Source organism: Bos indicus, chromosome 8 (assembly GCF_029378745.1).
Source record: "Bos indicus isolate NIAB-ARS_2022 breed Sahiwal x Tharparkar chromosome 8, NIAB-ARS_B.indTharparkar_mat_pri_1.0, whole genome shotgun sequence".
In the NCBI taxonomy this organism is placed as follows: Eukaryota; Metazoa; Chordata; class Mammalia; order Artiodactyla; family Bovidae; genus Bos; species Bos indicus.
The window spans coordinates 94,963,131-94,978,817 of record NC_091767.1 but is presented as its reverse complement, the minus strand read 5'-3'; the positions used below and the strand labels follow the sequence as shown (position 1 = coordinate 94,978,817).

The window sequence follows — 15,687 nt, the reverse complement described above, 5'->3', positions numbered from 1 at the left end:
CAGAGTCTTTTCCAATGAGTCAACTCTTCGCATGAGGTGGCCAAAGTACTGGAGTTTCAGCTTTAGCATCATTCCTTCCAAAGAAATCCCAGGGCTGATCTCCTTTAGAATGGACTGGTTGGATCTCCTTGCAGTCCATGGGACTCTCAAGAGTCTTCTCCAACACCACAGTTCAAAAGCATCAATTCTTCGGTGCTCAGCTTTCTTCACGGTCCAACTCTCACATCCATCCATGACTACTGGAAAAACCATAGCCTTGACTAGACGGACCTTTGTTGGCAAAGTAATGTCTCTGCTTTTCAATATGCTATCTAGGTTGGTCATAACTTTCCTTCCAAGAAGTAAGCGTCTTTTAATTTCATGGCTGCAATCACCATCTGCAGTGATTTTGGACCCCAGAAAAATAAAGTCTGACACTGTTTCCCCATCTATTTCCCATGAAGTGATGGGACCAGATGCCATGATCTTAGTTTTCTGAATATTGAACTTTAGGCCAACTTTTTTACTCTCCTCTTTCACTTTCATCAAGAGGCTTCTTTATGTGCATGCAAATCATTTGTGCCATAGTTTTCAACTTCACCATGGCCATTTTCTTCACCTTCTTTCTTACTGCTCTCCTGAGCCTTTTTGATACTTGATATTAAATAGTATCAATTTAATTAATTAATTAAATACATTAGCCCTTCCAAAGGCAATGGATCTACCAAGTCTATATATAGATGCTTTCAAAATGTGGTGTTGGAGAAGACTCTTGAGAATCCCTTGGACAGCAAGGAGATCAAACCAGTCAATCTTAAAGGATATCATCCCTGAATATTCATTGGAAGGACTGAAGCTGAAGCTCCAATACTCTGGCCATGTGATGCAAAGAGCAAATTCATTGGAAAAGACCCTGATGCTGGGAAAGATTGAAAGCAGAAGGAGAAGAGAGCGACAGAGGATGAGATAGTTGGCCATCACCGATTCAATGGACATGAACTTGGGCAAACTTCAGGAGACGGTGAGGGACAGGGAAGCCTGGCATGCTGTAGTCCATGGGGTTGCAAAGAGTCGAACACAACTTGGGGACTGAACAACAACAACAATATATATATATAGATGTATATATATTCCTTATTATAATTGTATTTTCGAGAATCTGAGTTATGAGAAAAGGACACAATTGTAGTCACATTTAGTAAATTTACTGCCATGATAGACTTGTTCTTAGAGAATGTAGAAGGGCCCAGGAGGAAATGCACAGCAGTCAAGGTCCCCAGAGTCTGAAGTTTATAACCACCACTTACAGAGACCTGGAGGCAACTGTCACATTCTGACCTCTAGTTTAGGGTGCGCTGACTGAAAACCAACACCCCTCTCCCCCTCCCCCTCCACACCCCCCCACCCCCGCCTTGCCACACACACACTTTAAAGCCAGAGTAAATAGTACGAACAATCTCTGAATTTTAGGGAAGAAAAACTGATATCTAAGCTACATTTAATATACTATTTAAATATAGTTCTCAGTACAACAGATGGAAGAGAATGCAGTGCAGTAGGAAATGCACAGGCTTTCAACTACCCCAGCCTTTACACTCCTTCAGGGACCTCAGACAAGCCGCCTAAACTTTCTGAGCCTCGGTTTCTCTCTCCCTCTTTTTTTTTTAGAAGATTATAGTTGATTTATAACATTGTGTTAGTTTCAGGTATACAGAGAAGTGATTCAGAATATACATATATTCTTTTTCTGATTCTTTTCCATTATAAATTATTGCGAGATACTGAATATAGTTCCCTCTGCTATACAGGAGGTCATTAATCTATTTTATATATAGCAGTGTGTACACATTAATCCCAAACTCTTAATTTATCTCCCCTCCCTTTCTCCTTTGGTAACCATTAGTTTGTTTTCTATTTCTGTGCCTATTTCTGGTTTGTAAATAAGTTCATTTGTGTCATTTTTTAGATTCCACATATAAGTAGTATCATATTTGTCATTCTCTGTTCTGACTTACTTCACCTAACATGATCATCTGTGTCCATCCATGTTGCTGCAAATGGAGCCTCAGTTTCCTAATCTGTAAAATAGGGCTAAAACTGACACTCATCTCCAATTTGCAAAAATACAGTGAAATTTATTATATGAGAGCAGACAACTAGGGACAGAAAGCAGGGAAAAACCAGAGGTCTACTCCATATTCCATGCCGTTGCTTTCCCCTTGGAGACCACCCATCCTTACAGTATCTCCTTTATGCACATGACTTAGAACATTTTCTGAAACCCAATTCGAGATATTCAGTTGCCTATGGGAAATTGCTACATGGAGGTATTGAAGTGAAGTCGCTTAGCTGTGTCCAACTCTTTGTGACCCCGTGGACAGTAGCCTACGAGGCTCTGCGGTCAATGGGATTTTCCAGGCAAAAATACTGGAGTGGGCTGCCATTTCCTTCTCCAGGGCATCTTCACAACCCAGGGATCGAACCTGGGTCTCCTGTATTGCAGACAGACACTTTACCGTCTGAGCCACCAGGGAAGCCCACATGGAGGTATTAGTATCATCTCAATCTCAGTTCACACAAAATTAAATTCATCTTCCCCTTCCTGTATTCTAGTCTCCATCTCAACTCCCTTGTCTATCAATTATAATACCCTTCTTCCATTATACAGAGTTCTAAACTGGTTTTATCCCTCTCCTTTATCCCACATATCCAGGTTAAGTCAGGAAAATCTGTCCTATTTCAATTGTGTAATGTCTCTCTGTTCCCCATTTATACTGTTGTTTCAAGTTACTGAACAGCTTCCAGGGTGGCCTGTTTCCCCTTCTCTCACTTCAAGCACAGGCAAGGCTCAGATTATTCTTCCTTAAGTCACTCCAAAAAACCCTTCATGACTGCCGTTTCTCTCTCCTTCGAATAGTAAGAGTCTTCCCTACATGTAACACTCTTTCTACCCTGACCAGCTCCCCTTTCCAAACTGACAGTTAAAGGCTGCTGTACCTTTGTTCAAGCCATTCCTTTCACTGGAATGTCCTTTCTTGTCCCTGCTTTGTACTAATATCTGTCTATCCTCCCACTCTTTCTAAACCCATCCTTAAAGGACAAATCAAGGGTGATTTTCAGGAACCCCACTCTTCATCTAGTCCATTCTTTCCTGACTTCTCCAACCCCTGAACCCCTAACCACCTCCAATTTAACCTCTCCTTATCGCTGTTCATTGCGCCCTTAACACTCAACTCCTAGACACAATTTTAGTATTTTGAAAGTTTGGGTACCTTTACGAAAAGTCAAATACAGGATTGTTTTAGGGTAGTATTAATGGATAGAACACCTGAGAGACTTAGTTTAGTTTACATTTATATCTTAAGATATTTTCATACACTGTTCAGTTTGCTACAAGCCTGTAAGATAGGTTTTATTATTATTATTCCCATTTTATACCTGGGGAAAATGAGGCACAAAAATGTTAAAGAATTTGGCCCAAATAACTCATTTGGTGACAGAGCCGAGCTTTAAATCCATACAGTCTGGCTATACAGCCCATACTCCTGCCAGTACACAACAGTGTTTAATTCTCAGATTCCAATAGCCCTTTAGAGCAGCAGTAGGGAAAGAACTTAGGGAAAGTATGGCAAAAGGCTACTTGTCCACTGAGAGATGATCATTTATTTGGGGATGGTGAAGTGAGATACATACAACAGACTAAATTCAACTGAATTTTATATTAAGAAAATTTTACATCAACAATATTATGTTGGGCTTTCCTGATGGCTCAGTGGTAAAGAATCTGCCTGCCAACGCAGGAGGCACAGGTTCGATCCCTGATCTGGGAAGATCCCACATGCCTTGGAGCAACTGAGCCCTGTGGGCCACAGCTACTGAGCCTGTGCTCTAGAGGAATCAAGCCACAACTACTGCAGCACACACAACCCAGAGCCTGCGCTTTGCAATAAGAGAAGCCACTGCAATGAGGAGCCTGCACACTGCAACTAGAGAGTTGCCCCCATTTGCCACAGTTGAAGAAAAGCAACAAAGACCAGCACAGCCAAAATAATAATAATAAAATAAAATTTTAAAATATGTATTATGTTAAAATTAAAATATAAACAAATATATTAAATTTTTAATTTAATATATTTTGTAATAATTTTATTATATTTTAATTTTAATAAAAAATTTAAAATTTTATTAATTTAATGAAATATATTAAATATATAATATTTTAACTTAAAATAATTAAATTAAAATATATTTTTGCTATTATAAATAATGCCACATGTAAATATTCTGGCATCTAGCATTTACTATACTCTTGGATTACTAAATTAAAGGGTGTCAAATTTTTTATGGCCTTCAATACATGTCATCAAACAGTATCCCAAGAGAGTCAAACCAGTTATTCAGCAAATCAATAAAGTATACTTGAGTCAAAACCACATGAGCAATTAATATTATCCTGTTAAGTTTTACCAAAGGTATAGATGAACAGGGTGTCTATGTGCCCTTAATTTGACTTATGAGCAAAACTGAACATATTAACATATTAGTTTACTAATTCTCCTTCTGTAAACTAGCTATTCGTTGCAAAGATGCAATTTTTATACCATAAGAGCTCTTTGTATCATAGAGATATTCTAAATTATGATGTGAATCTTCAGTCTTACTATTGCTTTACCAAAAAACAAAAATACCCAAAATTAAACAGGAGGGGGGAAAAAAAAGGACACTCTCTTTCTACTTTTCTATTCTAGTATATTCCACTCAGTATTGTGGCTCCTTAAGTCCATCAGTGGAGAAGGCAATGGCACCCCACTCCAATACTCTTGCCTGGAAAATCCCATGGATGGAGAAGCCTGGAAGGCTGCAGTCCATGGGGTTGCTAAGGGTTGGACACGACTGAGCGACTTAACTTTTACTTTTCACTTTCATGTATTGGAGAAGGATATATGGCAACCCACTCCAGTGTTATTGCCTGGAGAATCCCAGGGACGGGGGAGCCTGGTGGGCTGCAGTCCATGGGGTCACACAGAGTCGGATACGACTGAAGTGACTTGGTAGCATCAAGTCCATCAGATAGAGGTAGAAAGAAAGGGAAGGAAAAAGAAAACTTTAGGGGAAAGAAAGGGAAAAGAAAGAAAAGATGAGTACTAATCAGATAGAGATAAACACATACAGAAGTGAGAAGAGGTAGAAAAGCAAACAGACAGCTTGAACGGGAAAAGGTTATAGTAACACCAACGTCCTCTTAGTGCCCACTGGTTGTGGGAATACTGATTAGCTATCTAACCATTATTCCAACCTTAAATGCTCTTCTTTATCCAGAAGCTATGCTTGCCTCCTAACAGGAAAGAAGCAGTTGGGGTGGGAAAAAGAGAAAGATGGGGCTTAGGCAGTGGCTAGGTGGCACTAGTGGTGAAAAACACACCTGGCCAGGCAGGAGACATAAGAAACATGGGTTCAATCCCTGGGCGGGGAAGACCCCTGGAGGAGGGCACAGCAACCCACTCCAGTGTTCTCGCCTGGAGAATCCCATGGACAGAGGAGCCTGGCGGGCTCGAGTCTATAGGATCACAAAGTCGGGCAGAACTGAAGCAATTTAGCACGCACAGAGCAGTATTACTGAGGAAATAGGAAGATGACTGTGTGACTTTCGACTAGCAACTGTGAAGTTTTATAATGGAGCTATAAGCAAAATATTAGGAAACAGTATTTTACAAGCAGAAGAAATCAGCAAAACTAGCAGCTATCAGTGGCTGCCTACCCAGTCACCATTCTCCCCGATCCTCCTAGCCTGGCTGGCGGTGTTCTAATTTTATTCTGGTGTTGCTTCACCCTCTACTTGACTCAGAGGGAAATCCTGGTTAGTCTAAACCAGTTACTGCACCCGTGCCTCCCCCTTGCTACAGATTGCTTAAAGATGAGTACACAGCCCTCCCTAACTCCTGTTGAAAGAAAAACCACTGGGAGTTGTCAGCTCAGCATACATGAGTCTTCCAAAAGAGTCACATCCATCTTGGGATCACAAGGGGAGCTAAATGAGGGAAATGTACCTTCCATAAATGACAAAAAGAGAGAGAACTCAGGTCCTTGTGGATGTTACGTCATCAAGCCAAAGAACTAACCCAGCTGGAAGCCAGCCTACCTCTCAACTTGTAAGAGATGTTTCCCTTAATGTTTAGCTATCTAGATTTATGGTTTTTCATTTCTTAAAGCTGAATCATACTTAAGTGATTCATAATGAAAAATCTTACAAAATTGTGATTGTTATCATTACCATTATCATAATGCTACCAAAAAAAGGAAGGCACTTCAATACCTTCCCTGCTACTTGAATATCTCAAAGTAAACATGTATTTTCAATTTTTCTATCTTTTTGCTGTTTTCCTTATTTTACATTATAATGTATCCAGAAATCAAACACTTCTGTTAAACAATTTACAGCATATCTCACAACCTCAAAAATTAGGATAAAAATAGCTTTTAACAGTTTCCTTACTAAATAGATGTCTAAATATTTGGTTGTGGGATACTGTAGTAATATCATTTTCACACACACACCAAAAAATTCCAGCAATTTATCAGCCAAAAGTTTTAACGTAAATCTTACTGTACAGCTGATATGAAATCAGAAAGGAGTCCACAAAGGGGAAAAGACTAACACCCCCTAACTTCAGTTCAGTTCAGTCACTCAGTCGTGTTCAACTCTTTGCAACCCCCTGGACTGCAGCACGCCAGGCTTCCCTGTCCATCACCAACTCACCTTCTAACTCACATCTTTACAAATACACTTGCTTCACACATAGATGTATACCTGCAACAGACAAGCTGCTTAAGACAGCTGCTAAGACTTCTGTTGAGAATCTTCTTCGGAAGTAGTTGTCCTTTTATGGAATTCCCTGATGTTCCAGTACTTAGGACTCGGTGCTTTCAGTGCCGGGGTCTGGGTTCAATTCCTGGTTGGGGAACTAGGATCCCGCAAGCCATGTGGCAAGGTCAGAAAGAATTTGTGCTCTTAAAAAATTTTTATATTAAATTTTAAAACATCAGAGTTACTAAGGTTGGAGTTCATCCACATCCAACCATGGAAGGAAAGAAAATTTGTTCAAATCTCTTCAAATTTCAAAGTTCAAATTTCACAAGCACCTATCATGTACCAGGTACCAGCTAAGCATAGAGAATGTCAGCAATGAACAAAGCATACATGGTGCCTCTCCTCATCAGCTCAGTCTAGACCAGAGGTCAGCAAACATTTTCCCCATAGAGCCACAGAATAAATATTTACACTTGCAGGCCACAAGGTCTCTGTCACAACTAACCACTCAACTCTGCCACTGTAACATAATAGCAGCTATAGACATTGTATAAATGAATGAGTGTGGCTGCATCAATAAAACCTTATTTGTGGATGATGAAATTCAGTGATATAATTTTTATGAAATAATTTCTCACGCAAAGATGGTTAACTTTTTTCACCCATCTGAATATATACAGATACCATTTTTAGCATTATTAGCTTGCAAGCCATACAAAGATTTGGCACATGGGCTGTAGTTTTGCCAACTTCTGGACTAGATATTAACCATATAATTATGTATTGCTTTAAGTGTTCATAGGTAAAATATATAAGGCTATACGAACTTAATGAGGAGACATGGCCTAGTTTGAAGGATCAAGGAAGTCTTTTCCCAACAAGTGACTCTAAGGCTGAAACTTGAAGGATGAGTATCAGTCAGCCAAAGACTAGGGAGACAAGCAAAGAGCCTCCCGGACAAGTGAAAAGCATGTGCAAAGCCCTAAAAGAAAAACAAAGTCTACTGAAGAATCTGTGAGGCTGGATTACAAAGATTAAGGAGAAATATGGTATGAGTTGACAGCGACGCGGCAGAGAGGTAGAGACCAGCCCACAAAGCACAGCTGGCTAGTTTCAGTTGACTCTGGTCTCTGTCTTAAGAGTAATCAGAAACCATTAACGGGCTTCAGGTAGGTGGGGGACACAATCCCCACACAGCTTTGGAATTTTTAAAGCAATCATTGGACTGCAGTGTGGAGAAAAATTGGAAGGAAGCATGAACGAATACGAGGTGACCTAGAAGCAAAGTTCTGGCCAGAGATGACAGAAGCTTAGACTAGGGGACTTGCGATGGAATTCAGAAGGTAAAAGAGACAAGATATGGTGACTAGATATGGAATAATGAGAAGCAGGTTTCCTATATGTCTCAGGTTTCCAGTTTCCATACCATGACATTGGTGTCATTCAGTGAATCAAAGATGCTGAAAAAGATGTGTCTATCTGTGTCTACATACTTTGAGTTTAGTTTTGACACACTGACTTTGAGTTGCCTACAAGACATTCTAGTGGAAGTGGTAAGTAATAGGTGGATATACAGTTTTGAAGCCAGGATAAAGTTGGTTTCAGTTCAGTAATTTAGTTTGAGAATTGTCAGCAAATGGGTTGTAACTAAAACCATAGAAGGAGATGGAATTATCACAGAAAGGGTATGGAAGAGTGGTTTTCAACCTTGGCAAAACATGAAAATCATCAGGGCAACTTTAAAACTTTTTGATGTCCAAGAAGTACCCCTGGATCAAGGAAATTAGAATCTCCGAAAGGAGAATCCAGGAATCATGTGGTGTTTTGTTTTTTTTTTAAGCTTTTAAGTGTTTCCAATGTGGTATCAAGATTGCAAAGATAAGACTTAATGGTAACTACAGAAAGATTAAGGGACTAAGTGGGTTTCAGGAGTTCCCTCATGGTCCCTTTCACTTTTCACTTTCATGCATTGGAGAAGGAAATGGCAACCCACTCCAGGGTTCTTGCCTGGAGAATCACAGGGACGGGGGAGCCTAATGGGCTGCCGACTATGGGGTCGCACAGAGTCAGACACGACTGAAGCGACTTAGCAGCAGCAGCAGCAGCAGCAGCAGCAGCATGGTCCACTGGGTTAAGACTCTGCACTTCCATTGCAAGGGGTGTAGATTTGATTCCTGGTTTAAAATCAGGGATCTGGGAAACTATGATTCCACATGCCTCCTGGAGAGGCCAAAATTAAAAAAAAAAAAAAAAGAGTGACTAAGTAGGTTTCTAGTTTGAGTTACCTCATAATGTATCTTTCTGACCTCAGACCTCATATCTTTACATTCCAGTTTAGTTCAATAGAAAAGACAGTAGTTCTAGTTTATCTCTAATAGTCCTGAGAGTCCCAAAAATCTGAGTCAAAGTTATGAAACTGAAATAATTCTCCTTTCTACAGGAAGGGGTTGGGGAGGAAGGAGATAGCAAAATATTGACTTGGCCAGAAAGTTTGTTTGGGGTTTTCCATAACATTTACTAAGGACTTCTCTTGTGGCTCAGACGGTAAAGTGTCTGCCCGCGATGCGGGAGACCCAGGTTCAATCCCTGGATTGGGAAGATCCCCTGGAGAAGGAAATGGCAACCCACTCCAGTATTCTTGCCTGGAAAATCCCATGGATGGAGGAGCCTGGTAGGCTACAGTCTATGGGGGTCGCAAAGAGTCAGACATGAAACCAATTACCAGTAGCAGCATATAATACAGAATCAGGTCATTTCAGTTCAGTCGCTCAGTCGTGTCCAACTCTTTGTGACCCCATGAATCGCAGCACGCCAGGCCTCCCTGTCCATCACCAACTCCCGGAGTTCACACAGACTCACGTCCATCGAGTCAGTGATGCCATCCAGCCATCTCATCCTCTGTCATCTCCTTCTCCTTCTGTCCCCAATCCCTCCCAGCATCAGTCTTTTCCAAAGAGTCAACTCTTCGCATGAGATGGTCATATATTTCTACAAATAACTATCCTCCAAGCCAACAACATTTCTAAATGATAGGATTAACACATCAAATAGTATTTGGTAGTATTTGTTAAGCCTGGGAACTTTCTAATTGGACTAGTTTTGCTTATTATATCATGTTGCTCCCTATCTAGTAACTGCAGCAAGTTCAAAATGGCATGACTTGAACTTGGACATTCCTTATTTCACAATGTTATTGAGTGGACCTTTTCTAAAGATAAAATGAACTGCAATTTAAGATATGGGAAGCATATATGTGAACACAGAAACAGAAGCACAGGACTCAGATTCAAGACAAGTGTAAAGTTTGGATTGATCCCTTAGTAGCTCTGAGACTTCAGCCAAGTCTCAACTAACATCCAAGTCTCAACTTCCTCAGCTGTAAATGGAAGTAAAGTCGACTTCAGAATTACTGGAGAAGTTGAAATGTGAAAAAGGCTGTGAAAAATAGCTATACAAAAAGTCTCATCGTTTTTATATTACTTTCCAGCCAATTTTAATATTAACATTGATTTATATATTTTAAGGAATGGATCTTCTACACGTGGGCATCCCTGATGGCTCAGATGGTAAAGAATCCGCCTGCAATGCCAGAGACCTGGGTTTGATCCCTGGGTTGGGAAGATCCCCTGGAGGAGGGCATGGCAACCCAGCCAGTATTCTTGCCTGGAGAATCCTCATGGACAGAGTTGGCAGGCTACAGCCCACAGGGTCGTAAAGAGTCCGACACGACTGAGCAACTAAGCACAGCACATGCTAACAGCGCAGTATTCAGAAAACAAAAATCGTCTTCATGCTACGATCCTTTGTTTCAGTTAGAACAGGTATATTTTGTTGGGCACATTTTCACAGAATAACTTAGTCTCTGTTGGTAATTCCCACTACTCTTCAAATTTCATTTTTAACCCCTGACTTCAAATTCCACAAAGCAGGAGACTACAGTTACTATTAAAATTCTTTTAAAGAACAGTTAACATTCTTAAAAGTTAACCAGTGTTTGTGAACCACTTGATTGTTTCCCATTTTTCATTTCATCCCAAGACAAGATATAAGAGCTAGAAAAACACAATTAAATATGGAGCTCTCAATTTGACGACACGGGACAAGACCAGAGACAAGAACAACCTCTCCAACAGACAGATACTAGGGGCAGTTTGTTCAACGAGAAAGATTATCCTCCATCCCGCTCACGATTTCTAAGGTTAGAACCAAAGGACACAGAACTTCAGAGCACTTGCAAAATCTCCTGACTTCCAAAGCACTACTGTGAGAAATAATGATCTAGCCATTAACGACAAAGACTTTTGACAATTCGCTAAGTAATCTTTCAAAAGCTTCCTTCATTCAAACTGGTTTGTCAATGGGAAAGAACATTTCATAAATCTGAAGATTTACGACTGAACTTTGAAGTTTAACATTACAAGAATAGAAATTATGTCAGGTTATAACAGAACAAACGAATTATGGAGAGTTGGGAATAAATTTTAAGAGTCTTAGGGAGGATTAGTGCTGTAAAAAGAAACTCAAGACTATCTCACTTTTATGTTCCCTTCAAAGAGATTTTTAGGCAAAGGCTATCATGTACTGGCTTGTCTTGAGCAAGTACTAGTATTAGCAAGTAACTTGCAGTGGTCACTAATAAGAACACAAAACATAATTAAGAGTTCTATAAACATTTCTAAGAGTTCTTAAGATTCTTAGACACATATCTGATACAGTACAAATAATTTTGCCAATAATTTCCTCCTTAAACAATGAAATACAAGTAGGTATAGAACGTGACACTTTATCTAAATCCAAAAACAGGATAATTATTTTGAAGACAAATTATGATATTGAGACACTGCCAAGAAAATGAAAATAATACCCAAACAGACTACAAGAGATGAAACAATTTGGAAGACAATAACTCTTTTATGAGAGCCTACAGTATAGCAAGAGACTATGAGGAAAAATAAATTATATATATTTCAAAAGTGAATCCCTACTACAAAGAGGAAACACACCATATTTACAATGATAAAAACTGCCAGGGCTTTAAAGTTGCTGACGATACGACTGAGAAAAGCTAAGCTGAACTGCAGATTACCACAAAGCGCGTTTGTTTTGATGTGCTGTGCAGGTTATCATTACAGTTTGCAGACAAGCTCCTTTAAGACGTTTTAGCCACTGCTCCAACTAAAATATAAGCACTGAGTGGAGCACCAGTAGCAAAGAAAAAAACCTGCTCAATTTTGCAAACTGACAGTCCCATTGAAAGAATAGGATGGAATGTGGGAAAGGCAAGTGAATTTTAACTTAAACAGTTCAAATTTGAACTTAGAAGAGGATGGCTTGGAGACATTAGTCACCATCTCATGGAAGTGAAACAGCACATGGTTCAGGGCTGGATTCATATTAAATGTTACTTGCCAGCCAAATGTTCCCATCGGTGTATCTATATTCTGTTCACTGACTGTTGCTGAGCCACTATCATGTACAAGGTATAGTAAGGCACTGCAGTGAATACAAATATGCGGAAAACAAAAAGAGTTCCTATATTCAAGAAGTTTACAATCCAGTAGAAGGGATGAAAGAAACACTGTGCCTGAGAACACAATCCAGGCCTCTTAGAGAAGTTCATAGTGATATGGAGGCTCACATTTAGAGAAGATGTGCAGCTGCATCCCTATTTGGTTTCAACACAACACATATAGATACTATATTATCCCAACTGATGATGTTCCTGAAAGGAGCAATAAAATACAGCAGATTGATAACATTTCTCAAATAAAGAATGATATCAAAACCTCAAATAAGGGAGAAAAAAAAATGATGACCTGCTTTTTGGCACAAAACCTGCTCCTCAATGCTCCACTGGACACTACCAGTCCCTAAAGCTGAACTTAAGGGCATGTGACAGCTGTTGATTGGTTATAGGAAACCACAGGGGCAAAAAAAAAAAAAAACACACCCCTCAGGGTGCATGACACTCGTCTTGTCTGTAGAACACGGCATGAAGCAAACAGTGGCTGCAAGAAGAGGAAAAAACAAGGAAAATATGTGGCAGCATTCTGAAAAGTAAGATGTGGAGCTAGTCAAATGCAAGACCTGTTAAGTAGAGTTTGGGTCCAGCATCCATCCCTCCCAAATTTGATTGATTATCAACACGGTACAAGCCATCCATAAACTATCCAATACTTTCCTGTCTCTAAGGCATTTCATGTCCAAAAGAGGATGCATAGTAAACCAATTCTTCAGAGAAAGGCAACAGCAAAGATACCATGTTTGTCAAAATAATATTTAGGTAAATATTAGACCAACAGCACCCAACTAGATCCTCTCTCTCCCCGAAAACCTCTAACCAGTTGAAAGGTATTGTGTGATTCCACACCTTTATCTGTTAATATGAAAACTACAGACCTCTCCCTCCTACACCACTATTTATAGTTTTTCTTTGTTATTCTAACTGAACAGTAAGGTTTAACTAAGCCAATCAGCCTGACTATGATCCTAATAGGAAAAGGAAAAAAAAAAAAAACACGAGTAAGCAAACACCCAAAAAAGAAATGGACAACTAGGATGGATACTTAATAAAACATAGATGTCCTCCATTCATCTGCAATTCCAGTCATTTTCAGACAGATCTCAGATTTTCAGAACAAGTATGCAGGTTATTTAAAACTGAGTTATATATAGTCATTTAGCAGTAGCAAAACACTTCTGGCATTATCACAGATGCTAGATCTCTGAAGGAATTTTTTCCCCCAAAACTAGCGTTTTTCTTCACCAAGAACCGACAAGCCTTTATTTCTAAAAACAAGAGCCCTTGTCTCCCCCGCAAAACAAACAAATCCAAGACCATAGTTAAATTCTACGCTAATGAAACTGTGAGATTACATCCCAGGCATTGTCAGAGCCTATTTTTCATACACCACCACCAGACAGTTTGATGCAGTATTCCTGATTGCTTTTTATCGTATTTGTAAATACACTCACTAATCCACTAAATTAGGTAATTTACAAACAGGTCCTCTCAGTTATTAGCGGACAGCAGTCAAGTCCTATTACATCTGATCCTTATACAGTTGTCTAAAACATTTCCATCCAGGTTAAGGGCTCCGATTGGCAAGAGAGAGAGGCAGGTTAGCGAAATTTGGATGGGGGCAGGGTAGGCGCTGGGAGAAATCTCTGCATCTCAGCCCTCAGCGACAACACTCAGCCAGTGTGCCCACAGAAAAACTAAATTCGGCACCTCTTCCTCCTGTTACACTGGCAACAAAGAGGGAGTTTCCGTAACGCTCCCGTCACCCTCCAGGTGCCCAATCTCCTTCCCAGCGCAGTCCCCGCGCTCCCGCAGGGGCCTCGGTGTGCGAAGAGGCCTGGGTGTCTGAGGTCAAGGCACAAAGGGGGGATGGGGTGGGTGGCGAGCCGCTGGAATCTGGGAAACCGGGTCGTAGGAGGGCTCCGGGATCCGCTTAAACGCTTGAACCCGGACCAGGGTCTGCTGGCAGGAGAAAAGGGACAGAATCTCCAATAGAGCAGAAACTGTAATAAGGTGGGAGATGGGGCGAACAGCCCAAGCTGGAGCTACTCCTCCAGGGAGCACAGAGGATAGTCTGTGGATGTGCAGCGGGCGGACTCCAAGGAGGTGGGAAGCCAGGAGGCAGGCCCGGAAGACGAAGGAAGAGGGGGTGCCACCTGGGGCAGAGAGCAGGCGTCCTTCTTGCCTCTACCTGCGGGCTGGCGGGACGCGCCGCTCAGGTGTGACTAGGAGGCGGCGGCCAAGTCTGCAAGGGGCGCCCCGGGGGCCGCGCTGAGGCGCCTGCCAGTCGGCTGCCCTGGGAGCCAGCGCGGGGGCAACGGCGGGACAGGGGGAGGTGCGGGTAGGGGACGTCTCTGGAGTGCCTGGTGGGCTGAAGGGAAGCTTGCGGGTGGTGGAAGGCGGTTGGCGCCCGCCGCGCAGCGCGGGGGAGGCATCCGGGTGGGCGGCCGGGAGGCGGGAGCCCCTCACCTGCGCGGCTGAGGAGGCGGAGCTGCAGCAGCCCATGGCGGGGCCGGAGGAGCCCGGAGGCGGCGCCGGGCGCGCAGCTACGCCCCAGAGCCCCTCGGCATGCGAGCCGGCGGGCGCCCTGGGAGGGCGCGGCCTGGCTCCGCACGACTCGGCGGCGGCGGCGGCGGCGGCTCGGGCGGCGGCGGGTACTCAGGATGCGGCGCGGTTCGGGGAGGGCGCCGACCACATCCCCCGGCGGCGGCGGCAGCGGCGGCGGCTGTAGCTGCGCGGCTCCTACTCCGCTCCTGCTACTGCAGCTGCTCCCCAGCGGAAAGGGGCGGGCGGCGGCGGCGGCGGCGCCTCCCCCTGTCCCCCGCCTCCCGCCTCCCGCGCCCAGTCCCTCTCCCGCTCCCTCTCCCGGGCCGCCGCCTCCTCAGCGCCGCGCGCGTCTCCCATCAGACTCCCCGCCCCCAGTGCAGCGCCGCGCGGGCGGTCGGGCGGCTGCGGCCAAAACTAGGCCGGGCCCTTCGGCGCGCGTCGGAGCCTGCGCGGTACCGAGCCCATTTAGCTGTGGCACCGAGGCAGAGCGCTACCTCTGCGCGAGAGGGCGCCTGAGGCTGGGGCACACGAAGGCTGGGCAGGCTCGCAGCCGAAATGGGGTCGGGTTGTTTCCGGACCCGGGAAGCACCGGCGAGGCTTGCGGAGCTGTCATTCTGTTTCCCTATTGGGCTTGCAACCCGAGGACCTTAATGGTTTCTTACCTCTCAGGTGACTGATTTTTATCCAGAGTAAAGCGTACGCAGTAACCCCGTGGAGAAGTACTATGTGATAGGGGACAAGGAGAAATAAGCCTCTGTTGCTACTCGCCCCATTTTGCTGATGTGGAAACTAAGCCTTGAAGGCACCAGGAGTTTGATGGAATACACCCAAG

General features: G+C 42.9%; 1 protein-coding gene across 4 annotated transcripts in view; it reads right to left on the bottom strand.

Annotated features, from left to right (window-relative positions):
• The window catches only part of SLC44A1 (solute carrier family 44 member 1), a 231,916-nt gene extending 216,809 nt beyond the window's left edge, over positions 1–15,107 (bottom strand). For 3 of the 4 annotated variants that reach the window (XM_070795226.1, XM_070795225.1, XM_070795227.1), the window contains exon 1: positions 14,778–15,103. In XM_070795226.1, the coding sequence (XP_070651327.1) occupies positions 14,778–14,813 (36 nt within the window). In that variant the 5' untranslated portion in view covers positions 14,814–15,103. Of the gene's footprint in view, positions 1–14,777 lie in introns of all 4 variants that reach the window. The other variant, XM_070795224.1, reaches the window with a different exon arrangement.
• Positions 15,108–15,687: the final 580 nt, after the last annotated feature.